The following is a 26393-nucleotide window of genomic DNA, read 5'->3' as shown; positions in this document are numbered from 1 at the left end:
CGGAGGTATCAGCTAACACTACAGTGGTAATATTGGAATATATAAATGTATATCAATACATCATACGCCTTAAACATGTGTTAATTATATCTCAATAAAAAACAAAAATAATCCAATGAAACAAAAATAAAATAGGAGCAAAATGTGATTAGCATTCTCTGTTTAACACTCTGGATTATCTCCTTCCCTCTTTCTCCCTCCTCGGCCAGTGAAGACTAATACATCACGATGAATTAAACTAGGTATTTTGAAAAGCTCTGTTTTCATAGCACTTTATTTCAGGCTGTTGGAGAATCTCCCCAGGACTTTGGCTGTGTTCACTAATCTGTTGGTGATAAATCTTTTCACTTAAAAACCAGAAAGCCTTTTTCAAAACTTGCATCTTCAAGTCCTATCACATTTCTAGGAAAACATCTTGCTGCCTTTGGTGATGCTGAGATACCTTTCTTACGACACATAAAAATATTTCTAAGCAGGCAAAAAACCTTCATCAAGTACTCACCTGTTGCACAGGTTCAATTAAGTAGCTGCAGAGTTTTATATATGGTCCCCAGAGCTTTGTAAATACATGTTTATTGTTAGAACCTCACATGATGGTTGCTGACCCTGAAGCCTAAGCCCTCAAGACCCCTCAACTGAGGCCTTGCTTGCAAAAAGACCCCTTTAGCATTTCAAACACAGAACATCCTAGAGGGTCCAGAATCATTCCACTTTAACCTAGATCACACTTTACAGTCAAAGCTGGCTCCAGGCTATCTTTCAGGAAAAATCTATTTCCTACCTAGTACACACAAGGCCGCCCACGGTATGATTTCAATTACACAAAATGTGTGAAACAGGCAAGTCCACAGGCACAGAGAGGCAGACCGCGGCTGCCTGGTGCAGGGGTGAGAGCTGGGAGTGACTGCTAACGGGTATGAGTTTTCTCTTTGGAGTGATGGCAATTTCCTGAAATCAGAGAGTAATGATGGGTGTGCAACTCCCTGGGCATACTAAAGCACTGAGCTGCACCTTTAAAAAGCGAATTTTACGGTATGTCAGCTACATTTCGACAAGTTGCTTTTCTATTGGTGGTTGTTGTTGTTTTTTTAAAGAAGATACAGAAATGTGAGTCCAAGCATTTTCCAGAAAACACTTTTACTAGGGAAATGCTCCTTGGAGCTCAGTACATTCCACCTTGGAAACTCACAATGTATCTACTGAAACTTCCAGGAAATCCTGCAGAAACCTGACTGCTACATTTAACCAAGTTTCCCAAAATCACCTGACTGAAAAATATCTCAGTACATCAGCATCCTCCCCACCAAGCCTATTAATGTCCACTTGGACTTAATGTTCTCTTGAAAACATTAGGAAATTTGCCTAGCTCACAAAGTCAAAACAAAACAGAGAATCAGAGAAATACTATTTACCCTTTATGTAACTGAGAGGCACTATTTATTCATTTTTAAATAAACTTGTATCTACTGTCTAATCCAATACATTTCTAAGAGGTATTGCATATATTTTTAAAGTCAGTCTACTAAAAAGCTCTTAATTTCCATTAACCTTTTGATAAAAGGAAAACAACACAATTATTTAAACAAACATTTCCACTGTAAATGAGGAAAGGCATAAGAAAACACATTCCCTAATGTAAAAAAGTTAGAAATAAATTTTTTAAAAGGAAAAAAAAATCACACACAAAAAAGAAAACACTTTCCCTCCACACCCATGCCTAGGATAGAGATTTTTAAGTCACATTAGCTTTCTAAGGTCTAACTTGTATCAAAAGACATGCCAGAAGTCTCAATAAATAATTCATTATCTAAAGTACATGCAACTAAAAAAAAAAAGATGACTTTCAGAAAAAGGCACATGATACCTTCTAAAACTCTCAGGTCCTCAAATCCCGCACAGTGTTGGTATTTCTATTAAAACTGGTAACCAAGTATTAGTCAACCAGTCATATAAGCATCTATTATATGATATGTACTCAGCTCTACATACAGAGGTAAGAAATGAACCCTCTCCTTGTATTTAAAACTCAGATTTACATGTTTGTCAAGCAGGCAAGGAGAATTGGATGGGTTTCTATTTTATTGGCACCTTTGAAGAATTGTGTAGACAAATCAGATGTATACAGCCTGCATTACCAAAGAACATTAAATTTGTGATGGTCAGTTTTGTTTTTTTCTAAAAACATAACAGGTCACTATATGCAAGACAGCAAAAGAGACACAGATGTGAAGAACAGACTTTTGGACTATGTGGGAAAAGGTGAGGGTGGGATGATCTGTGAGAATAGCACTGAAACATGTATATTACCACATGTAAAACAGATGACCAGGGCAAGTTCAATGCATAAAGCAGGGCACTCAAAGCTGGTGCTCTGGGACAAGCCAGAAGGATGGCTGGGGAAGGGAGGTGGGTTCAAGATGGTGGGACACATGTGTACCCGTGGCTAACTCATGTCAATGTATGACAAAAATCAACACAACACTGTAAAGTAATTAGCCTCCAATTAAAATTAAAAAATAAATTGGAAAAAAAAGGGGTCAAAAAAAATGATGGAAATAATCTATAACAACTTCTAGAGGGAAATATTTCAAAAAAAATTTTTTTTCTGGAATCGAGATGTGTTGAATGAGATCTGTATGTTGTATTGTGTTAAACTGCAAATAATGCAATTTTGATTTATGCTGTGTTAGCAACAATTTTAAAAGGAAGCTGGAGCAAAAAAAGAAAAAGGCACATAAAATCATCAATGAAGTCATTAACTATCTCAAGTGCTAATATACTCTTTACCTCTTATAAGCTCAATAGCAAATGAATTCAGCTACACACTACAATTTAGATCAAGGTCGTGAATACACTATTGTTCAATAAAAACAAATCATGAGTATATATACCACAGTGCTCCAAATTACATACAGTACAAAATGGGGTTTTTTGTTTTTATTTCTAGGGATACAAAATACATGGCTCTACAAAAACGATAAAAAGCTGAAGTCAGGAATGTGGTCAGCTCTGAGGGGAGGGCCTTGCACAGGACCGATGACATTCTTAAACACTGTGGCAGGAACAAGGAATTCACAGCTCTCTCTCTCAATTTATGTCCTCAAAAAGAAAATCTACAACTTCAAAACTTTTACCACTTAAGTCACAATACCTCACATATAATTTTTCATCAGTTCTATGGAATTTAATTTACCTTCTAAATAAGGTGTTTAGTTTTTAAAGTCACATAAGAAAACCCATTTTATACAGATAACTTCTGACACTTAAAATCAACATAAAGCTAAACCAACATAAATACTCTTAACAACATATGTGTATAACAGATTAATAACTGATGACTCCCACCCCTAAGACTGGTGTACTCTCTTCCAGAAACAAGTTTTTAAAATGTGATTGGTGTTGAGTAATTTGAACAAGTAATTATTAGTGTTACAAAAGATATCCTATTATTACCTGGGACAAGATTCAAAGGTAATCTTCTAGGTGAAATTGCTCTGGGGTGCTGCTTACTAATGTCTTCATAAATTTGAAGTCTCTCTTCTAAAGTGCCTATTATCAGTAAATATGTGTGAGATTCAAAGCATCAAAACTTTTATCTATGATAAAAACTTTAAACTTTTATTTAGGATAAAAACTAATAAATTTTAAAAAGTATGTTATAAATTAAAAATCTCATTATCAATATTAAAACTACTCTCAATTTTTGTAGAAATCACATTAAAAACTCTGTGGTAGTGAAATAAGATAATCAGTAAATGATCATTTTATATTCGAAGTCAGAGAAATACAAAGCTCGTCACAACAGATTCTATATCGAACTCAAATCATATACACACAACACTCACAGAAGCAACATATTCCTCTTACATTCCTGTGTGCACAATCCACGGAAAAGAAAATGTTCCTTTAGAACATATCTTACATAAATCCTCTAACCTAATATAACCCATATAAATCCAACAGAAGTCTATAGCACCTAGAGATAACCTTAAAGAAGCAACAGTTTTAGGATCATGACTGCAATATCTTAAAAGATAAGAATTAAGTTTCTAAGGTCGCTTTGAGACTTAAAATCTTCAATGAAACTGTATAATAAAGAGTCCCATCAGTTCATGTCCCTGTCCAGGTACCCAAGAAAAAGACCCCATTAGCACAGACTTTTTAAAGTGGCAATTACTTCACCCAAGTATTATGATATAAAATATATTTCTAACAGAAAGTTGTATCTTCCCTCTCAAGACCAACCTAATTTTATAGTACTAAATACAAGATCTATAAGTAAAGTAACAATTTGAAAATAGGTTCTAGGTCTAGTTTATTATTCTAAAATAATATCCTGCATAATCTACAGAAAGACTATTTAATATGAGCAATAAGATATTTACAGCAAATTTCAAGAAAAAGCAAACACTCATTTTTAAACTATAAGGTTTCAGGTGGATTTTAATTCAGACCACACATATTTAACTATTGTAAGAAAACCCTTGGTGCCAGCAGTCAAAGTGTCTCCATGGTAAATGCAGTGTTCAGTATCAAGATTATAAACACAGAACTTTAAAAAGTCAAGTCTGGTTTTATTTAGACTCCTTCCTTCCTCCAATAATATGTTTCGGAGCTCCGAAGTGGTTGAGTTTTTGAAAGTGGGATATGAGAAAAATTATTCTCACACTCTGTTAATGATCTGGGAACTTCACGAAATATTAAGGATCCTTACACTAAAATTTACAAGAAGGTTATCGCAAAATTTTAAAAAGCAATTCTCATATTTATGCCTAATCTTGGGAAATGAAACAAGCTATGAGTACAAAAACAAACTTCCCACTAGCTCAGATAAAACAGGTCTTATAAACATAGTTAAATCAAGACCAACCCATTGCAATGGCCTTTGTGAAGTCACATGTTGGAGCTCCAGAACTTACCATGGGGGAGAAAAGGTTCTAAGGAACCGAGAACAATAATGGAATTAGTTTCATAATCAATGTATTTTATAGTGAGCATGGATCCTGACAAATGGAACACAATACATTCATTTTACTAAAACAGTTATTAATGTATGTCAGTAACTGGTAGTTTAAAGAAAAATCAGTTATCTCACACTTCCAATCTTCCGACACATGACTTTGTCCCCTTTTTTTAAAAAGGAGATTACTAATCTAACCAATATTTTAATTTTCATTATTTTCTCAAAAACAATTATGTAAGGAAATTTTTTAATAACTTGTGATATTACATTTTAAATACAAACACGAAACTTGGATTTAAGCATACAGGTAATTAGGATAACAAAAAATAAATTTTTTCTCAAATTTCTTCCTACTGTAAATATGGATAGGTACCTATTTACCATATTTTTTAAATTTAAAAATTTTGCTATTTCAATATCTTTGAGTTTCATAATTATTTCATACTAGTCTCATAATTATTTCAGCCATATACTTACTTTACCCATGAGTAAATATAATTTTGGCAATACTAACTGCTCCTAAAAATACTTACTTATGAAAACACCAGGGAAAGTTTAGAATAATATTCTAGATTCTGAAAGAAGTCAAGGTTATCAAATTTCAGAATATGTATTCATATTCGGCACAAATTAGCCTAGTTTGAAACTAAAAGGATAGTTTTTATGCTGATGCGGTATACCACATACTCTCAACAACCTTGCTTTGGCCCAATTCTTATGCTTAAGAGATTAACAGTCCTCTAACTGTTTAAAAATATTTAATAATTATGACATTTCCCAGAAAGGGAATGCCCATTTTCTTCCCCACCAGTCTAGTCATCTAATTTGGTAACTGACGATTGGGATGAATAAACCTAAAATTATCTGTAAGTGTTTATCACTCAAATATTTTAAATATCTGAATTCATTTTCACTCCCATGTTTAACCTGCAACTTTCCTAAATGGAAAAATAAATGCGACTATTAAAAATATACAACCTCAAATATGACTATAACTTTATATTTTACTATTTTTTACTATACTTCAAACACTAGTTAAGAGAAGGTAGGAGAAAAATCATTACATACTAAGTTGCAGAGCTTTTTCCAAGCCTTCATAATAACACCAATTTTCTGCATTCCGATCAATCAAGTTTTTGAATACTTCACTCGCTTCTTTTAATCGCCCCAATTTCAACAGCATTTCCCCTAAAATTAAGTTTAAATGTCACATTCATTTTACTTAAACATTAAATACCTTTCTGAGCCCAGAGATTTTCACTAACCATTATTAGTATAGTAGATATTTATGAAAGACAGAATTTTATGTGCTTTCCTTCAGGGTTTGTTGCCATTGTAGTTTAAATAACTAAAAATTAATTCAGAGTTTGCCTTCAGAAATGAACCTTCATTTAAATATTCTATTAACATTCATTTTTGGCTCCCTCCCACACCCCAAATATAAATGATATTAATTAGTAAAAATTTTTGCTATTTTGTACATTTTTATACACCCTTTAAGATAACTAAAGACACCCTATTTACAGATTGGTAAATAATTCCAATGAAACCTCTCTACCTTCCTACTGCCAAGATTTTCAATGTACTTTTCCTAATCAATTTTTGTGCTAAGCAATTCTCCATTTAATTCTCTTAGTGTCCTTTCCAGGTCACTAAAATCAGAGAAGTTTAACTCACAAAACGATAACACTAAGTATCATTTCAGAGCAAGAAACTACACAAAAAGAGTTCACCCGTGAGTCATCTCCAATTACATCAGTTAGAGAACTAAGTCAGTTCCTTTAACTACGCCATATAAATTGCAAGTGGGAACGGGAAAAAGCATCTAAACTCCTCAGATAAAAGCAAATCTAATCAAGAGAATGGGGAGAATCTCAAAAAAGAATATACCTCAACTTTCTATCACTAAGCTTTCCCACTTCCTGAAGAATCTGATTCAGACAACCCTTTGAAATGTCTTCAGTCATACATACTATTTCAGCTTGTATCATCATCATATTATAGTGGTTATCATACATATCATTTTGCTATTTACATGTATTATATATTACTCAGTCTCTAGAGTAAGACTAACAGGAATGGGAGAGCGGTTCAAGGTGGGAGGACATGTGCACGCCTGTCACCAATTTATGCTTACGCATGACAGAAGCCATCACAGTGCTGTAAAGTAATTGTCCTCTAATTTAAAAAAAGACTGACAGGTATGATTACCTGTTTCACCACTTTCTGGCTTTGGAACCCTGAGTAACTTATAAAACTTTCAATTTCCATTTCCTTGCTTGCAAAATATCAACTATTTTTATGATCATCAACTGAAATAATGTACTTAAAATGGTCAGCACAGTACTTGGTACAAAGTGAAAACAAATAAGCATCTACTACTTAAAACTATAAATAGTATGTCAACCATACTTCAATTTAAAGAAAAGGAAAACAAAAACAAAATAAAAACTGTGACTGCGCCCCATTCCTCCACAGGAGTAGAGGAGAGCAGTTAAAAGGACTCAAAAAATGACACGAAGGAACCTTAAAAGGATATTGCTGAGAGAAAAGCCAATATAAAAAGGCTACGTACTATGATTCCATCTCTAACACATACTGTTAAAGGTACAAATAAGGACACAGGAAAAGGATTTCGGACTGCCAAGGGCTGGAGGCAAGGAGAAACAAGCGGTAGAACACAGGATTTTTATGGCAGTGAAACCACCCTGTATGATACTATAATGGTAGATACATGTCATTACACCTTTTTTAAACCCTGGAAGGTGTGCAACACCAAGAGTGAACCCACATACAGACTACAGGCCTGGGGCAGGGAGGAGTCTGCGTGTGTGAGGACAGAGGGCGCACAGGAGACCTTTGTGTCTTCCACCCAGGGTCGCAGCATAGCTAGAGCTGCTCTAAACAATAAAGTCTATTTAAATTAAAACAGACAAACAAAAAAAGTAAAGGCTCTGAAATCAGAAAGGTATGTTTAGAAATTAACTCCTAAAAGGCTAGGCAACTTCAGGCAAGTCCTTAACCTCTCCTGTTTCTTCAAATATAAAAAGGGATAATAAATAATACCCATGTTAGAAGTGAAAAAATATTCCAAGAAATTAAGCCAGTTCAGCAATTACTACTGTGAAAGACTAAATAAATCTTGGCACGTATTTTTATTAAGCTTTAGAAGTCCTGCAACTATATGAGATTTTAGTTTTAAACTAATTTTTAATTTAAATGGACAGTCTATACAATATTCCTCAGGATATGGGTAACTGATGAGCAAAGTTAAATATAAAAAAGAAAACGTTTGACTTTGTTGTATAACACTTTTAACAAACTATTTCTCAGGATTCTGTCTTCTTAATTAGCCCATAATGAAAATAAATGAATGTTGCTTTCATGATGATCCCAGTGTCCACATTTACTAATCTCATTTTACTACATATGAAGGTAAGAATCGGGAGAGGAGATGAATATGAAGGCAGTATAACCACTACTTTAGAAAACGGAATCTGGCATCAAAATCCCTGCACTCAAATCCTGCACTACTCAGCCTAATGTCGTGTGACTCTGGGCAAGTCACTTAACCTCTCTGTTCCTCAGTTCCTGATCTCTAAAATGGATATAACAACTACATCATAAGGTTGTTATGAGGATTACATTAATTAGTGATGGTTTAGTAATAGAACTGTTTAGAACACTGCCTGATATATAGTCTCACTTAAGTGTTAGGGCATGGAAGTGGAAGTGTTAGTCAGTCAGTCTTGTGTCTTTGCAACTGCCAGGCTCCTCTGTTCATGGGATTCACAGAATCCTTGAGCAGGCTGTAGGATACTTGTGAGAATACTCGAGTTGGTTGTCATCTCCTTCTTCAGGAGAGTCTGCCTGACCCAGAGATCAAACCTACATCTCCTGCACTGCAGGCAGACTCTTTACTGTATGAACCACCAGGGAAGCCCAAATACAGCTGCTATTCTCATCTTTAATCGAGACCATTTTTTAAAAGAAGAAAAAGCAATTCAACTAACCTTTAATTTCCTCCACCAAAAGCTTATCACATACTTGTTTCTCATAGGTTTCTATATGTTCCAAAGATTCCTGAAACAGATCTGCCTCCCTCATCACTTGATTCTGGTACAGTATCAGTTCACTGTATTCATAGTCTATTTTGCTGGGAGGAACCTGGGGGAAAAAAAAAATAATAATCTTATTTATATAATAACATAAAGCAGTTATAGATCTTTAACTGACTTCTCAGGAATGTCATCCACACAGACTTTAAAAAGCAACCTACAAGCAGTTACAAATAGAAGAGGGATCAACAGCAAAGATTAACATATTCTTTAAAGCAAATGAAGGGACGGGGATTTCTGCAAAGGGAAGAGGTCAGCAAATCCTATTACCAAAGAAAAGTAAAATAATGGGATTAAAGTCCTAAAGAATCTTTCAAAAAAGAAACCTACTAGAATAAATCACTTCAGCAACGCAGAATACAAGATCAATATATGAGAATCAACTATATCTCTCTATACCAGCAACAAATAATCCTACCCCCCCCCAAATTAAAATAATTTCACTCACAACAGCACTATAAAGAACAAACATCCAGGAATATATTTAAGAAACAAGACTCATATCAAAGGGTACAAAACATTCAAAGAGAAATTAAAGACCTAACTACATCAACAGACATTTCATTCCACGTCCATGGATCAGTATTTTTTCTCCCACCTTGATCTAAACATGCAATGCAATCCCTATCAAACTCTTAGTAGGCTTTCAGAAACTGACAAGCTGACCCAAAAGTTCAAATGGAAACCAAAGGAACCCTGCCCGTACCAACAGAATCATAGAAAGAAAAACAAAGTAGGAAGACTTCAAATTTCAAACATACTATAAAGCTACATCAGTCTAGACAATGTGGTTGGTAATGGCCTAAGGACAGACACAGACATCAATGGAACAGAATACAAGCTTCAGAAATAAGCCCTTATAACCTGGTCAATCAATTTTCGACAGATGAGCCAATAAGACAAGGTAGTCTCTTCAACAATGATGGTGGAACAATAAAATATCCATATGCAAAAAAATAACCTTAGACACATATTTCATACCACATACAAAAATTAACTCAAAATGGATCACGGACCTAAATGTGAGCACTAAAACTATACAAGAAATCTCAGAACAGAAAAAAAATCTTCATGACTATATGTGTAAGAAAAAAATTAGTAAACTGGATTTCAAAATTATAAACTTTTTCTCTTCAAAAGACATCACTAATAACATGAAAAAACAAATTACAGACTAGAAGAAAATATTTTCAAATGATATATCTGATAAGGAGCTTGTACAGAGATTATAAAAGAAATCCTTACAACTCAGTGGTAAGACAAATAACCCAACTAAAAAATGGGCAAAGAGTTGAACAGACATCTTATCAAAGAAGAAATATAAATGACTAGTGAGAACATGGTTAAGTGAAGTGAAGTCGCTCAGTCGTGTCCGACTCTTTGCGACCCCGTGGACTGTAGCCCACCAGGCTCCTCCCTCCATGGGATTCTCCAGGCAAGAGTACTGGAGTGGGGTGCCATTCCCTTCTCCAGGGGATCTTCCCGACCCAAGGATTGAACCCGGGTCTCCCGCATTGCGGGCAGACGCTTTAACCTCTGAGCCACCAGGGAAGCCTGTAAAATGCTCAGTATCATTAATTTCTGGAAAAATGCAGATACAATCAAAACAAATATTACTACATACCCACTAGGAGACTATCATCAAAAAACTGAACAGTAACAGGTATAAGGGTGGGTAGAAATTGGAATTCTCACACATTGCTAGTAGGAATGTAAAATGGTCCAGTCATTTAGAAAAACAACTGAACAGTTTATGAAAAAGATAAATATATACTTACCAGATAACCAAGTAATTTCATTCCTAAGTATCTACCCAAAAGAAATAAAAATATATGTCCACACACAAACTTATACACAAACGTTCACAGTAGCACTATGCATAGCTAAAAGTAAAATCTACATGTATGTCCATCAAGTGTGTACAGTGTGGTGTGTCTCCAAAATGAAACAGTATATAGCACTGAAAAGGAATTAACCACTAATACTACACACTCTAACACAGGTGAATCTCAAAAGTATTCTAAATAAAAGAATCTAAAGACAAAACACTACATTATGACTGTCTTTATTTGAAGTTTCCAAAAGAGGTCTAAGTATGTTCCCTAATGTTCTAACATATGGAGACCTTTGTCCTTCCACGTCTTCTCTGGACCAGACTCTGGACCACAAGGCAGGGACAGAAAGGTTAGGATAGAGGACAGTTACCATGAAAACTCTGTAATGAGAATTACTGGACAAATGAGAAGAGAAAAAACATTCACCACCCTAGCAGGTAAAATTACTTTGACTAACAAACCCATCATGTTTTGGGTAATGTGTCAAAAGAGAAAGTTTTCATTAAGAAAATACAGAGGATGATGTCAGGAGAAATGGCAAAGAAGTCTAAAAATTCACCTCTCCATAAGAGAAAGGAAAGAGCAGGTAAAAACTGTCAGAATCACGTTATTCAGAACTCTGAAAATTAACCAAATGCTTCCCCGATGGCTCACACGGCCAAGACTCCACATGTAACACAGGAGACCCAGGTCGATCCCTGGGTCAGAAAGAGCCCCTGGAGACGGGAATGGCAACCCATTTCAGTATTCTTGCCTAGAAAATTCCACGGACAGAGAAGCTTTATGGGGTACAGTCCATGGCGTTGCAAAGTTGGACACAACTGAAAAATGACTATCACTTACAGCTATCTGTAAAAAGCTAGATCTTAAGACCAGTGAGTTTTATGTCATTTTAACTTGCCTTAGTTCTATCCCTGGTGGCTCAGACAGTAAAGCGTCTAACTACAATGGGGGAGACCCGGGTTCATTCCCTGGGTCGGGGAGATCCCTTGGAGGAGGAAATGGCAACCCATTCCAGTATTCTTGCCTAGAAAATCCCAAGGACAGAGGAACCTGGTAGGCTACAGTCCATGGGGTCACAAAGTGTCAGACATGACTGAGTGACTTCACTAGTCCTATCCAAAGCTCTCCAGCTACACAGTAGCCTTGAGAAATAAGCTTGTATTCCCGTAGCAGCTTGACAGTCACCACTGAGAAAAGAATGAAGCTGGGGCTCTTTCAAAGCATCCTTCCCAAGAACTGTAATTAACTGACCTATCTCCTGGTTCACTGCAAGCCTCCAAATACAAGCCTAACTCAGAGTGTGCCCAGAGCAAAAAAACAAAGCCTCAGGGGGCAGGGGAGAGCCTAAGTGCTCAACAAAACTGATCACAAGGGGACTTTCCTGGTGGTCCAGTGGTTAAGAACCCCCAGCCAATACAGGGGACACAGGTTTGACCCTTGGTCCGGGAGATTCCACAAGCCGCAGAGCAAACTAAGCCCGTCAACTACGACTCCTGAGCCCGCCTGCCCTAAAGCTCCACAAGAGAAGCCGCTGCAATGAGAATCCCACACACCACAACTAGAGTCGCCCCCGTTCACCACAACTAGAGAATGCCCGGGCACAGCAATGAAGATTCAGTGCAACTAAAAAGAAAGAAAAAAGAAAAGTGATTAGAGGCATGTGTTTTATTTTCATAGTGCCTGAAAGATGGGTAACAATCAGGGCAGACAACAGACTACACAAAAGCCTTAAAGAAAAAGCTGGGAAATGTGATGTCCACAGGGGGCACTGAAGTCACACACATATAGAGCTATACACAGGTTCAAGAATTACCTGAGAAAATCCTAAGCTCTCGCTTCCTGCTGACCTTGAGACTGCACAAGTAAGAGGTGAAAGTTAAGGCAGAGCTGTAAACTGCCTTCAGTTCAGTTCAGTTGCTCAGTCGTGTCCAACTCTTTGTGACCCCATGAACCGCAGAACGCCTGGCCTCCCTGCCCATCACCAACTCCTGGAGTCCACCCAAACCCATGTCCCTTGAGTTGGTGATGCCATCCAACCATCTCATCCTCTGTTGTCCCCTTCTCCTGCCCTCAATCTTTCCCAGCATCAGGGTCTTTTCAAATGAATCAGCTCTTCGCATCAGGTGGGCGAAGTATTGGAGTTTCAGCTTTAGCATCAGTCCTTCCAAGGAATATTCAGGACTGATTTCCTTTAGGATGGACTGGTTGGATCTGCTTGCAGTTCGAGGGACTCTCAAGAGTCTTCTCCAACACCACAGCTCAAAAGCATCAATTCTTCAGTGTTCAGCTTTCTTTATAGTCCAACTCTCACATCCATACATGACTACTGGAAAAACCGTAGCTTTGACTAGACGGACTTTTGTTGGCAAAGTAATGTCCCTGCTTTTTAACATGCTGTCTAAGTTGTTCATAACTTTCCTTCCAAGGAGCAAGGGTCTTAATTTCATGGCTGCAGTCACATCTGCAGTGATTTTGGAGCCCCCAAAATAAAGTCTGTCACTGCTTCCACTGTTTCCCCATCTATTTGCTGTGAAGTGATGGGTAAACTGCCTGGCTGATGCTAAGGCATACACCAACACAGAGAAATTTAACAATACTACTAGATCAACAAATCAACAAGTCTTTAGCGAGAATGACCAAGAAAGAAAGAAGGTTACGAAAATTGAGAATAAAAGGAAGACCATTACCACAAACTCTGCAAAAATTAAAAGGATTATAAGGGACTGTTAGGCAAAGTGGTATGCCAACAAATTAGATCACCTAGGTGAAATGGACTGACTCCCTAAAAGCACAAGCTGCTGAAACTGACTCGAGAAGAAACAGAAAATCTGAACAGACCAATATCAAATAAAAAGTAAATCATAATTACCAATAATCTTTCCATAAAGGAAAGCCCAGGACCAGATGCCATCACAGGTGAGTATTACCAGATGTTCACCTAAGAACTAACACCATCCTGCACAAAACACTTCCCAACTCATGCCTTGAGACCAGACAGACATCAAAAGAAAAGTACAGCTTAATATCTCTTATCCCAGTATCCCTCACTAATAAAGAAACACAAATTAAAAGAATAATGAGATACACTTCTCCACAAGTAGAAAACTGGAAAAACTATTAGTCCAGAAGACTAATAAAGCTAACAGTAAGTATGTCCGTCCAGTAAGGACACAGGCAAATAATAACCATCAAATCTTGCTAGTGGGCATATAAATGAGTACAAGTACTTCAAATGGGGAAAACTGAAGACACACATCTGCAACTCTGCAATTCCAGTTTTAGGTATTAATTGAAGAGGAACTCACAAATATGGCTAATGAAACAGCAGAAAAGAATATTCACCATAGCACTCATTTCTAATAGACACGAAACAGTGTAGCTATGGAACACCAAACAGCTGTTTAAAATGGATAAACTAACCCTACATGTATCAACACAGATGTACCTCTAGGATTTTAAAAACTGAGTATCATTCTTGTAAAATTTTAAATATACAAAATAACAGTCTGCAACTTTCAGGGACTTAACACATAAGGTAAACATGACTAGAAATGATCTATACCAATTTCACAATAGTGGCTACCTCTAGGGAGGGACATGGGAGGACTCTAGCTTTTCGCGAACATTTTAGTTCTTTAAAAAATAATTAAATCTGGAGCAATTATTGCAAAATGCTAACATCTTTTTTAATTTCTCTTGGGACACACACTATATTTTTGCATTTTTACTATTTTTCACTATTTTACTGTTTTATACTTTTTTCATTTTTCTATTTTTTACTATGCATAGCAAAATGTATTAACATGTTTATATATATATAAAAATATATATAAAAGCAACATATATTAAAGAAATTCCCACAGTCACAAAACTATTTTCAGTTTCATGTATTCTTTTATTCATCTGAATATTATTGAAATTATAGCATAAAAACATTTTTATATTGGGGATTCCTGGAAGTCCAGTGGTTTGGACTCTGCACTTCCACTGCAGAAGGCAGTGGAATCCCTGGTCAGGGAACTAAGACCCCGCATGATGCACGGCATGGCCAAAATAAAAGAATCCTACATTATAACTTTCTCCAATTATTTCAGAAAGTGTTCAATTTTCCCAAAGATCCTTGAGGGGTGGAGGCAACATAGAAGTCAACTGTTTTAGTCTGTAGAGGAAGGACACGCTGAAACGAACTTCTTACTTGCTGAGTCTGTCTAAATTCTTCCAGCAGTTTCAGTGCCATCTCATAATCTTTCAGTAGATGGTGTGCAACAGCATAGCCAATCCAGGAAGCACGTTGTGTCGGGCGCAACTGAAGAAGCTGATATCTTGTCTCCTTTAAAAAAAAAAAATTTTTTTTAATTTTTTTCATTTTCTTAAGTTTCACTAAAATATAATCCACCAGTCTTAAGACAACATACCTTTAATTCCTTACTAATGAACTGAATGAACAAGTATCACTGAACTCCAGAATAAAACAAAAATACTAAGTCGGACAAAAAAAAATTCATCTAGGATTTTCTGGAAGATGGTACAGAAAACCTCGAATGAACTTCCTGGCCCACCCAATACTTTCTATGTTCCTCATCTAAACTTAAACTCTAGAATACTCCGTAACGCTCACTGCAAGACTGTCACTGAAAAGCTGTCCTTGGAGTCAGTGCTGTTGGGCTGCCTTATAAAATTACCTTTATGTAACAAGAATGTCTTCTGGTAACTGAACACCTTAAAAGAGAGAATGAGATAGCTTTTAACGAAAGCAGAGTTTTCTGCATATTAAATTATTATATAAAATTAAGACCTTCTTACATTGTTATAACAGGCCCATAGACAGGCTGGACAGAGCCAGAGAAAACACTCAAACATCTGACTGGACTTTTCTAGCAGAAACACCACTGCTGCTACTCTTAAGACAGCTCAGTATCTGTGACATTAGGAAGAAAACACCAGAAATTCCACCTGGTTGCCAAGAAGAATCAAGACCAGCACACAATCTGCAGACCAGCACAAAATCTAACCTCCCTACACAGCTCTAGCTTCCTTGTAGTTCATATATATCTCCAGGTTTTAAGAAAGTGTAACTGCCTAGAGGAACAGGGTCTCATGAAAAACTCTAGCTGCAATGAGTTTTAAAAATGTAATGTTTAGCTTCTGTGACTGCCACTGGAATGTGAGCTGACCATCTACGCTATAGGCCATGAGGAGAACCATGATTAGATCTTTCTTTAAAAGAGGTATCTTTGACAAAACGATTGAGACAATATTCACGTCTAAGTGTCTGTTCCTTCTAGGAATACGGCATTAAGCTCTTATCAATCTCACCCCTTATTTCCACTGTTACTTCTCTGTCTTCCCCCTACTTCATTTAAGTCTGACTCAGTTTTCATCTCTCTGTCAAATCCTGCCATTATCCTGGGCAAATGCAACACTAACCACCCAATAACCTATCTTCTTGGAGCCAAGATTTCCTCCTCTTTAATGATCTCCATGCTGTTTCAGGGACCTACTCCCACCACCACACCCTAGACCTTACTGCCACCCAGAAATCATAAATTCAGGTATCTCACTCTGGCTACAGCTCCAATGCTATCGACACTCTAACCTGGGACCTTGCCACCCTTGTTCCTAGATACCACCAGTACCTCCAGTTCCTGGAGTCCTTCACTTCTAACCACCCGCTCTTTTATCTGTATTTATTTCACAACCCCTCCCAGCAACCAGTCTCCTGCCAATATTGTTAATTTCTTTATTTCTAAAGATAAGTGATTTGAACTCTCACCAAACTTAGGCTGCTAAGTCCTAACCAAAAAAAAAAAAAAAAAATCATATAACCTTGATGAATTAATTGGTGGCATTATTAAGTTCAGCAGAACCCTCGAAACTTCTGCAGAAGTCTAAGCATAGGGTAGAAGGACTTACACGGCAGCAGAAGGGCAAAAGGAAAAACGTTAATGAAAGAAGACTTACCTAAAGAGAGCTATTAAGTTTCGGTAGCCTCCTTCACATGAGCAGGGGGGAGAATTCCATTTTGAACATACTGAATTTAGGATACTAAGTGGGGTAAGCACCTGTAGATGCCCAGTAGAGTTGACAGTAATGGTCTGGGACTACATTTATGGCAATCGTTCTCACAATATCTTGTATTTTCTAACCCATAATAAAGCAAGCTAGTCAATCTCTACATTTAGATGTCTGTTATAAAATCTGTTTGCCAAATTTGTAAATATCAAGCCCACAAAGAATATGGTACAATATTAGCACATAGGAGATTTCTGTCTTTCATAATAAAAAGCATTAAATGAATAAACCAGTTACCCTCTTTGATCAATTTATGCAATTCTGCAACTATCACTGGAGGGGAGATCCCAAGTGACTTCCCCCTTCTACTATGGAATGCAATTAACGATCAAGTCTACGTGATGTTGAAGTTTACCTCATTCTGAACTCACATGCTTTTAAGTTACAGCTATCACAAAAACATGTACACTTTAAGACTAAAATACTTACTCGATAACCTTCAAGGTCTCTCATTTGGATCTGCAACAGAGAGAGATCCCTCAAAATTTGCAGATTATCTTTATCTAACTTGAGGGCATTTCTGTAACATTTAATAGCTTCATCATATCTCTTATCAGAACGCTGCAAGAGTCCATAAACATGCCAACCTATTAAGTTAAGGAAGACATTCACAGATACTAGAATATACTATGCTACATATTTAACAGAAAGTTTACCTTAACAAAATAATATTTTGTTTCGGATTTACCCCTTAGAATGACCTGAGTAAAAGGGGGATAGTGAGGTGATAAAAGATGAAACCAGATCAGCCTTGATTGACAGTTGTTAAATTACTGAAGCCAGGTGATAGGCATATAGTTTCATTATTCTGTTCTACTTTTGGACATGTCTGAAATTTTTCATAAAATTTTTTTTTAAGTAACCTTAGAAATTACTGGTAGGAATTCTTCACATTCCCTACCACCAGTCCCTTACTTTCCTACACCAGCATCTCAACATGCTCTTAATATCAAACACTGTGTATTAAAACAGAATATATACGAAAATTGCAATTATCTTTTAAGACAAGTATATATTCATTCAATCAACTACAAAACATGTTTTTAACTCACTAGTGATTAAAGACCACACAAAAAAGTAAGTTTTTATTTAATATAAATTAAAGTCTTAGTATATCTCGGAGCTACAGAAACTATCATACTTACACACCCTTCCTCTTCACTCTGGGGTAAGCTCTGGGATAAAGAAATAAGTATTTAGTATTCTGAGAGAACCCTAAGCTAAATATGTAGAAAACACCATAAAGACTACTGATGTTCAATACTGGTCAAGAGCTAGATGATTTAAATGCAAAACATTAACATAAAAGGGCAATACGCAAATTCTGAATAAGTATACATACAAGCAAAACATAAATTAAAACAGTTCCAATGACCCATCCCTAAAGAATATTTTTGTTTTTTCTTACACGCTGGGGTACTAGCCAAAGAAAAATATGTAAGTATCCAGTGAAGTAACAGCCAAGTCCTTGTGCAGCAGAAACCAAGTGGAAGAATCAATATGATAGTTATACTAAATAAAATCTATCTTACAAGTTCCTTCTGAATGTTCGTCTAAGATTTCTAAAGGAAAGTTTAAGGAACTTTTAAGGAACACAAAGTTTACAGGTAAGTCATTCGGAATGGGGAAACTATCACTCTGTTTATGGATATATATGAAAAAACCAATGGGTTTTAAGTCACATATAATTATGGAAGTCGGCTTCCCAAGTGGCACAGCATTAAAGAATCCGCCTGCCAATTTAGGAGATGCAGGAGATGTGCTTTCAATCCCTGGCTCAGGAAGATCCCCTGGAGAAGAAAATGGCAACCCACTCCAAAAATGGCAACCCACTGCAGTATCCTTGCCTGGAAAATCCCCATGGACAGAGGAGCCTGGTGGGCTACAGTCCATGGGGTCACAAAGAGTCGGACACAACTGAGTGCGTGCGTGCACACACACACGCACACACACACACAGGCACACAATTACCAAAATTACTTTACTCTTACAATAAGTACAACTGCAGTAAATATAGAGTGCATAAGGATTCTTCTTAAAATCTTCCAATAAACAAAAAGCAAACAGTAGGGAACAGATGAAACTAATATTAAAAATGTTGACAATATTGAAGCTAGACAATAGGTACATAGACTTCATTAAACTCACTCTTTCTTACACCTTTAAATTTTTCCATAGAAGTTTTTTGAGTTAGAAATACTAGTAAACGGAAAACAATAAACGAAATTAGAACTACTCAACTACTACAAAAGGATACAGACATGACTCTTCACATTGTTACGAAGTCCTTTACGAACAAATTCATATGCTTCTTCTTTTTTTCCTAAACAGTTCAACGTTAATCCTTTCATAGCCAAAGTCTCTGAAAAACATTTTCAACCTGTATTTACCCATGAAAGATTCAAATTATTCTCTTAGCAATATTGTAATATATGAGATCTACGAATGAGTACAATATCCATCCTTTAAATCCTATAGTTAGAAGAACTTCTCTCCAAATAAAAAAGTAAAAATATATTTATATATCTGCTTAAAGTTTAGCCTATCCTTTTCTCAAATTCCTTAGGCTGGAACTAAGTTGGTAAAAAGCTTTCTGCCTTTCTGAAGATTCTATAAAGGAAGTTAAGATTATTCTGCTGAAAAAAGGTAACACAGCACGGGCCTGAGTCCTGTTGAGTTAAATCTACTGTAGCCGACCTCACCTTTCACCTGAAGTCAATTCTACTAAGAATCTAACAATCTGATTTATACTCCACAAAATCACTCAATCTACCTTAAAGTGATGTACACAATGTAAAAGTCACCCTACTCAATACTGGACCAGACTTCATTTTTGGTTGTTAAGTTTATTCCAACAAAGTCCACTTAGGCTAATTAACATCAGTTTGCACTTGAAATGTGCAACACTGGACTGTGCGAGTGGTAACTAACCCAAGAATATGTTTAAGGTAGTTAGTGGAAGATTATTTGGAATGAAATAATTCTCTCAATAATCCACAAGACCGAATTACAAAAGAAAAATGGTTTCCAAGCTGATCTCTATGGATTCTGGTTTTCAGAATACGGTGATCCAACAGTTCAGGCTCCTATGATCAAACATCTTATTTTATCTGTTTTGACATAACGAATTTCCCCAGAAGCTCCCATTTGGATAAAGGCCTAGAGAAACCCATGGACAGAGGAGCAGGCTCCAGTCGACAGGCTCACAAAGAGTTGGACACAACTGAGCAATTAACACACTACTCTATTGCTAAATAGCTTGAAAATAAGCTTTAATTTCTAAAATGCTATGAAACAAAAGACTTCTTTCCAATTCCTTCAAAGAATGCTTTAAGCATTATTAGAAACTGAGTAGGGCCAGGCTCATGCATTGGAGAAGGAAATGGCAACCCACTCCAGTGTTCTTGCCTGGAGAATTCCAGAGACGGGGGAGCCTGGTGGGCTGCCGTCTATGGGGTCGCACAGAGTTGGACACGACTGAAGCGACGTAGCAGTAGCAGGGCCAGGCTATTTTTCTAAAAGAGATGGTCTCGAGAATTACTCAAGGCTAATACTGGAGACCCAGTTGGCTTTCCTCTGCTATAGGACCATAACTTCCATGTCTAACCTGATTCATCCTTTTACCAAGCACTGGGCACCAGTGAAAAAGGATTAGACAAGAAAATACAGACTTAACCGACATCAGTGCTAGAAGAACCAAGATAATCCAAATGTCAATCAGTAGTATCCTATTTACATATGAAGATCAGCAGATATATTAACTATACACCTACCAAAAAATAAAATGCATGTGATTGTATCTTCATTCTACTTTGGTGTTGCAAATACTGTCCTAATTTTATACATAAGAAATCAAAGGCTAAGTCCTACTCATAGCAACAAATGATATCAGGTCTATAAAAGTAGAGGTTTATATGCCACTTATTTACCAACAGATCAACTATTTCTCATCTATTAATAAAAGTCTATAAGTATATCTAAGCATATTGAAGGAAATAATCTAGAATAATAATGATATGAGGTATAATTCAAAAAGTTAAACATGTATGGACTCTAAGAGGCCATGGAAAGTGGGAAGTATTCTTCTTTCACGGTCAGAAATCCTTTCCATCTGATTGTGGAATTAGATTTTCTCAAAGGAATCTCACAGGTGATACCTCCATGTTCAGCAAATTTCGGATTTGAAAGAATCATCTTGCAAAATTTGAGGCCATTTTTGTATTGCTTCTGTTCATAACATTTCTGAAAAAGAAAAGAAAAATTATTATACAAAATGAATACACTTGGAAATAACTTTTCATTGCATTATATAAATTTTAAATTCAAGATTCAAAGTTAGGTTTAAAACATACGTAATGGAAAGGTTTTATACCAACTTATATCACTTATAACATGAAGTGCACCTCTGTTACCTACTAGTACTGAGTATTTTCACTTTTACAGAAAATAAAGAAAAAAGTGGGACTTCCCTGGTGGTCCAGAGGCTAAGACTCCCAAAGCAGGAGCCCAGATTCAACCCCTGGTCAGGGAACTAGAGCCCACAGGCTGCGACTGAGAGTGTGCATGCTGCAACTAAAACCTGGTGCAGATAAATAAATATTTGAAAATAAAGATACTTTAAAAAAAAACCCTTATTGTCAATCAATACACTGCTATAGCTTTCTTTTATTCGAAATCCAAAAGCAAAAACATATGTGATCATAAAGAAAAATACTAGAAACAGCATTAAAAACCTTTGCTACTTCAAGAATGGAACCAAAGCATATACACAATACTGCTATTTATTGAGCAACTAATGTTTGTCTGTACAAAACTTGTTATGACTCATGACAATTCTTTAAGGTAGGTGTCATCATCTCCACTTCACAGATGGAGAAACTTAAAAGTTCATTAAATCTGTTTATAAGTGGGTCAGCCTAGTTGCAAACTCTGGGTTGACTTCAAAGACAATGGTCTTTCCATCAATTACTCTAACATAAATGTAAGCAATCTCTTTATTCCTAAATGCCACCAGCCAGGCTAAGTAACCATGCCTGGCCTCCACAGTCAGTAACTATGAGAACACCTTATCTTTAATCAACCTCTCACTTGTGGTTATAGGTTATTTTCCCTAGTACTCAGCATGCCAAGCTCATCCCCACCTCAAGGCCTCTGCACCTGTGTTCCTTCTACCCTCTGAAATGTTGTCCTTCCCCAGACCTTCCCATGTCTGGTTCCTTATGATCAAGTTTTCCACATCATCTACCTGACCACTCTAACACTGCCAGCCTCTTACTGCACCCCTCCACACACACATACACACTCTACCATATTGCTCTGTTTTCTACACAGTGCTACCATTTCCTGACATTATTACTTATTTGCTTTTCCTTAGTGTCTGGCTTTCTCATCATATTGTAGGCTCCATGAGAACAGGGATCCTGCCTGTTTTAAGCACGGCTGTATCCTCAGATTCTAGACAATTAAGCACTGCCCAACACAGTCAATGTGTACAGTCTTCTAAGTTCAAAACAAAACACGACCAGCAAAGGAGAAGAAAGAGATTAATTCTTGCCAACATGGGTGGCATCTGGAGGGGAAACATATAAAAGTATTCATAGAAAAAAAAAAAGTCTTTGAAGCTTATTGATGGCCTCTGGGGAAGAGACCTTAGTGGCTGGGGAGACAGGACAGGAAAACTTTCAATTCTGAATCATGCTAGTATATTATCCATTCCAAAAATATTTTAACATAAAAATTAAAAAAAATAATCTGAATCTAGTCACAGGAGTTCATCTGACAAAGACAAGAAGAAAAAAACAAGCAGAAGGAACTACTGGGGAAGAGGAAAAAAAGAGAAATACATTGTTTTTTTCTGCCTTACCAAGTGATCTGGAAGTAATAATATCATACTACCAACAACAGGAATAATAATAGTTAATACTTCCTGGAAGCATTTACTATGTGACAGGTGCTTTTCTCATTTACTCTTTACTTAAACCCCAAGGAAAGCCTATGGGATACATGTAATCTCCATTTAGATGGAGACTGAGGCATAGTTACTGAGTTTACACAGCTGGTGTCAGAGCCACAATTCAAACCCAGGTAGTCATCTCCAGTGCCCAAGTACTCAGGTTATAGGAAAGTCTTATTAAGTTCATAAGGAATCTATACTTAGTAGAAAAAACAGATTGTAGTTTCAACTTGGCTACTAACCAGACAGAGAACCTTAGACTGTCATTTACTATTCCTGGGTTTGATTGTCTCCTCTGTAAAAGAGGGCATGAAGTAGTTCCAAAATTCAACAAAACATAATGCTAACAGCCAGTTTGGGGAAATAAGATAGGCAGGAACAAGTCATGCAAACCATGTTGATAAGCAACCTGGTAAACTTTTATGGATGTTTATATACAATGAAAATTAGCATTTAAAAGTTACTGTTGGTGGCAAAGCACTTTGGTGCACAATCAAACTAAAAACTAATTCTATGATAGGCTTCTGAAAACTATGGAATTTGTCACAGCCAAGTTTTACCCACACTGACTGCAATTTGAGATGATAAAATAATTCATTTTGCAGCCCGTAAGCTTATTAAAAAAGTACATACTCACTCAGAAAAAATGCTCAGCATTTCCCAATTTGGGGGGGCGGGGAGGGGGGAATAAAGTGAACTCTGCAACGGTTTTAACTTTTTTTTTTACTAGAATAAAATAAATTAGTTGCTTTTCATTATGCTCTTGATAACATGATTTGAACCAGAAAATATCCACAGACAAAAAAAGCGTTCTGTCATCTTTCATGTACAATGCAAATATACTGAAATCCAACTAGCAATTTATATAGATGATTTTTCATTGACATGTTTCAGCTTCCTTAAACGAAAAAAATAACAATAACAAATCAGCCAACCCGAAAGGGGCAAAAAATTCACTTCTCCAACTCCACATTGCAAAAAATAAAAAGATATAAGAAAAATGAAAGTAAAATAAAGAAAAAATACAGGCAAAGTAGAAAGAAGCATTTTGCCACAATTAGGTTTTTACACTCATTTCGCATTATCTGCTCAACACTAGCTCAGGTCAGTTCAGCCGCTCAGTCGTGTCTGACTCTCTTTGCGACCCCATGGACTGCAGCATGCCAGGCCTCCCTGTCCATCACCAACTCGCAGAGTTTACTCAAACTCATGTCCATTGAGTCGGTGATGCCATCCAGCCATCTCATCCTCGGTCATCCCCTTCTCCTGCCTTCAATCTTTCCCAATATCAAGGTCTTTTCAAATGAGTCAGCTCTTCGCATCAGGTGGCCAAAGTATTGGAGTTTCAGCTCAACACTAAGCACCATATAAAATTAAGATTTAACATTTTCACCGCATTTTCCACGTTGCTCCCCAGGTTTCTTTCTGCTAGGAAACAAAGTGAATGCTCCCTTAAGTGCTACGCCGGCCTACCCCAAGAAACTTTCATCACTTAGCTCATCGCAGGGCCAGTAGGAGTTAAATGCAATCCAAGTTCCCTGTGACAACCCAGAATGGTGGGATTGGGCTGGGGGTAGAGGCTGAAGAGAGAGGGGGCATACTTATGACTGATTTACGTTGCTATATAAAAGAAACCAACACAACATTATAAAGCAATTATTCTACAATTAAAAGTAAAAACACTTTTTTTTCAAAGCAATCAACAGTTGTGCTCGAATTTATAACTTAAAAACGGCAGCTCCAGTCACTAACTTCTCAAACAGAGGGTAAACACTGAGCACCAAAGGAAGACAAACCTCTCTACCAAAGGGAGGGCCGGTCTCCGTCCCAAGTTTTAGCTCCTGGGAACCGGTATAAACCAGATCCCAGCCCGCCAGAGAACAGCTCCCTCCTTCACGGGTGTCAGCGCGCGCCGTGCAACAGATTCCACACGGAGCAGCGAACCAGCACACCTGGGCGCGGGGGTGACGGCGGAAGGTAACCGCGGACGACTAGGGGCGAGGAGCCGGCGCCAGGCGCCGCAGCACGCGCGGGCCGCGCCCCGCGCCCAGGCCCAGGGTGACCGCGGCGGGAAGTTCCTGGAAGGACCGTCCACAGAGAGACGACAGCGGGGGCGCAGCCCGGCGAGGCGGGCGTGCGGGTTTCCACAAAAACAAAGAACCCGAGGGCGGGCGGGGCGACTCGGCCCCGCCGCGCCAAGCCCGGGGCCGCCGGCGGCGCGCCCCGCGGCCACTCACCAAGATGCGTTTGAAGAGGTTGTTCTCCTTGGGTGGCAGCTGCACGTTGGGCATGGCGGCCGGCTGGGCAGGCTGGGTGCCCCCCGCGCACCGCCTTGCGGGACGGGCCCCAGGGCAAGGCGCGGCTGAGAATCGGGCTGCGAGCCCCGGATCAGCTCATTGGCCGAGAGCTGGGGCTGGGCGGGTCGGGCAGGGCTGCTGGCCGGGGCTGACAGAGCAAAGAGGAAGGCGGGGCGGACGGGACGCCGCGGCCGCAAGCCCAGGTTTGGGACCCGCGGCGCGAGTCCCGCGCACGGCAAGATGGCGGCCGAGGCCCGCCCCCCTCGAGCGTGGCGGCGCGCGCATGCGCCCGCGGCAAGTGCCCGCGGGGCGTGTGGGAGGCGGCTCCTCAGGCACCTGTCTCGCGGGCACGCTGTAGGAGTCCCGCGCTGGCGCAGCTCACGGGTAGCTGGTTTGTGTTGTGCTCTGCCTGTGAGGCTTTGGGCCTTATGTTTGTGTGTGTGTGTTTGTGTTTTTCTGTCCAGTGAGGAATTTAAACAGCCCTCGACTCAGTATTTTGGTGTAGGGCGAACTTGTTTTCCGTCTTTTTCCTCCTCCACTGGACTCGAAGACAAGCCTTTTCTGTGTAGACCAAACAAATATTCACAACGTATGTGAGGTCGCTGCACAGGACTTGAAATGGGCTGATGTGAAAGCACATTTGAAATGTCGAAGAAAAATACTCTCAACAGTATAGAACACCTAACACTGTCAGTGAGAATGATGGTGATGTCGTGGAGGCCATTGATTGTCCAGGTCTACCTGGGCTTTCTCCTCAGCTCCTTCTCCTTTGTACAATGCCTATGATAATGGGAGAAACAAGGTTCAAACCCAGGGTCTTCCAACTCAGGGGTATTTTTCTGCCATATATAGAATGCACCACAATGACAGAAGTATGTCTTTCCTTTTCTCCTTCCCTTTTCACTTCTCTTCACAGCTATTTGTAAGGCCTGCTCAAACAGCCATTTTGCTTTTTTGGATTTCTTTTTCTTGGGATAGTCGTGATTCCTGTCTCCTGTACAATACCATGAACCTCCACCCATGGTTCTTCAGGCACTCTATCAGCTCTAGTCCCTTAAATCTATTTCTCACTTCCACTGTATAATTGTTAGTGATTTGATTTGGGTCATAGTGTAGACAGTTCACAACATGCGACCTTTGTTACTCTGATGG

General features: G+C 38.1%; 1 protein-coding gene across 22 annotated transcripts in view; it reads right to left on the bottom strand.

Annotated features, from left to right (window-relative positions):
• The window catches only part of NAA16 (N-alpha-acetyltransferase 16, NatA auxiliary subunit), a 64031-nt gene extending 38519 nt beyond the window's left edge, over window positions 1-25512 (bottom strand). For 10 of the 22 annotated variants that reach the window (XR_011259322.1, XR_011259321.1, XR_011259320.1 and 7 more), the window contains exons 1-8: window positions 25182-25512; window positions 21149-21233; window positions 19249-19353; window positions 17421-17578; window positions 15115-15249; window positions 8977-9130; window positions 6032-6151; window positions 3454-3549 (exon numbers count right to left, since the gene is read on the bottom strand). Coding sequence is in view for 14 of the 22 variants with exons in the window: in XM_069601227.1 (XP_069457328.1) it covers window positions 3454-3549; window positions 6032-6151; window positions 8977-9130; window positions 15115-15249; window positions 17421-17578; window positions 19249-19353; window positions 21149-21233; window positions 25182-25235 (907 nt within the window). In the remaining 8 variants the exon portion in view is untranslated. Of the gene's footprint in view, window positions 1-3453; window positions 3550-6031; window positions 6152-8976; window positions 9131-15114; window positions 15250-17420; window positions 17579-19248; window positions 19372-21148; window positions 21234-25181 lie in introns of all 22 variants that reach the window. The other 12 variants (XM_069601231.1, XM_069601228.1, XM_069601232.1 and 9 more) reach the window with 8 other exon arrangements.
• Between the last annotated feature and the right edge of the window lie 881 nt (window positions 25513-26393).

The sequence above is a fragment of the Ovis canadensis genome, chromosome 10, assembly GCF_042477335.2.
Source record: "Ovis canadensis isolate MfBH-ARS-UI-01 breed Bighorn chromosome 10, ARS-UI_OviCan_v2, whole genome shotgun sequence".
Lineage (NCBI taxonomy): Eukaryota > Metazoa > Chordata > Mammalia > Artiodactyla > Bovidae > Ovis > Ovis canadensis.
Note: the sequence above shows the minus strand (reverse complement) of the source record. Positions and strands in the feature narration are given on the sequence as shown.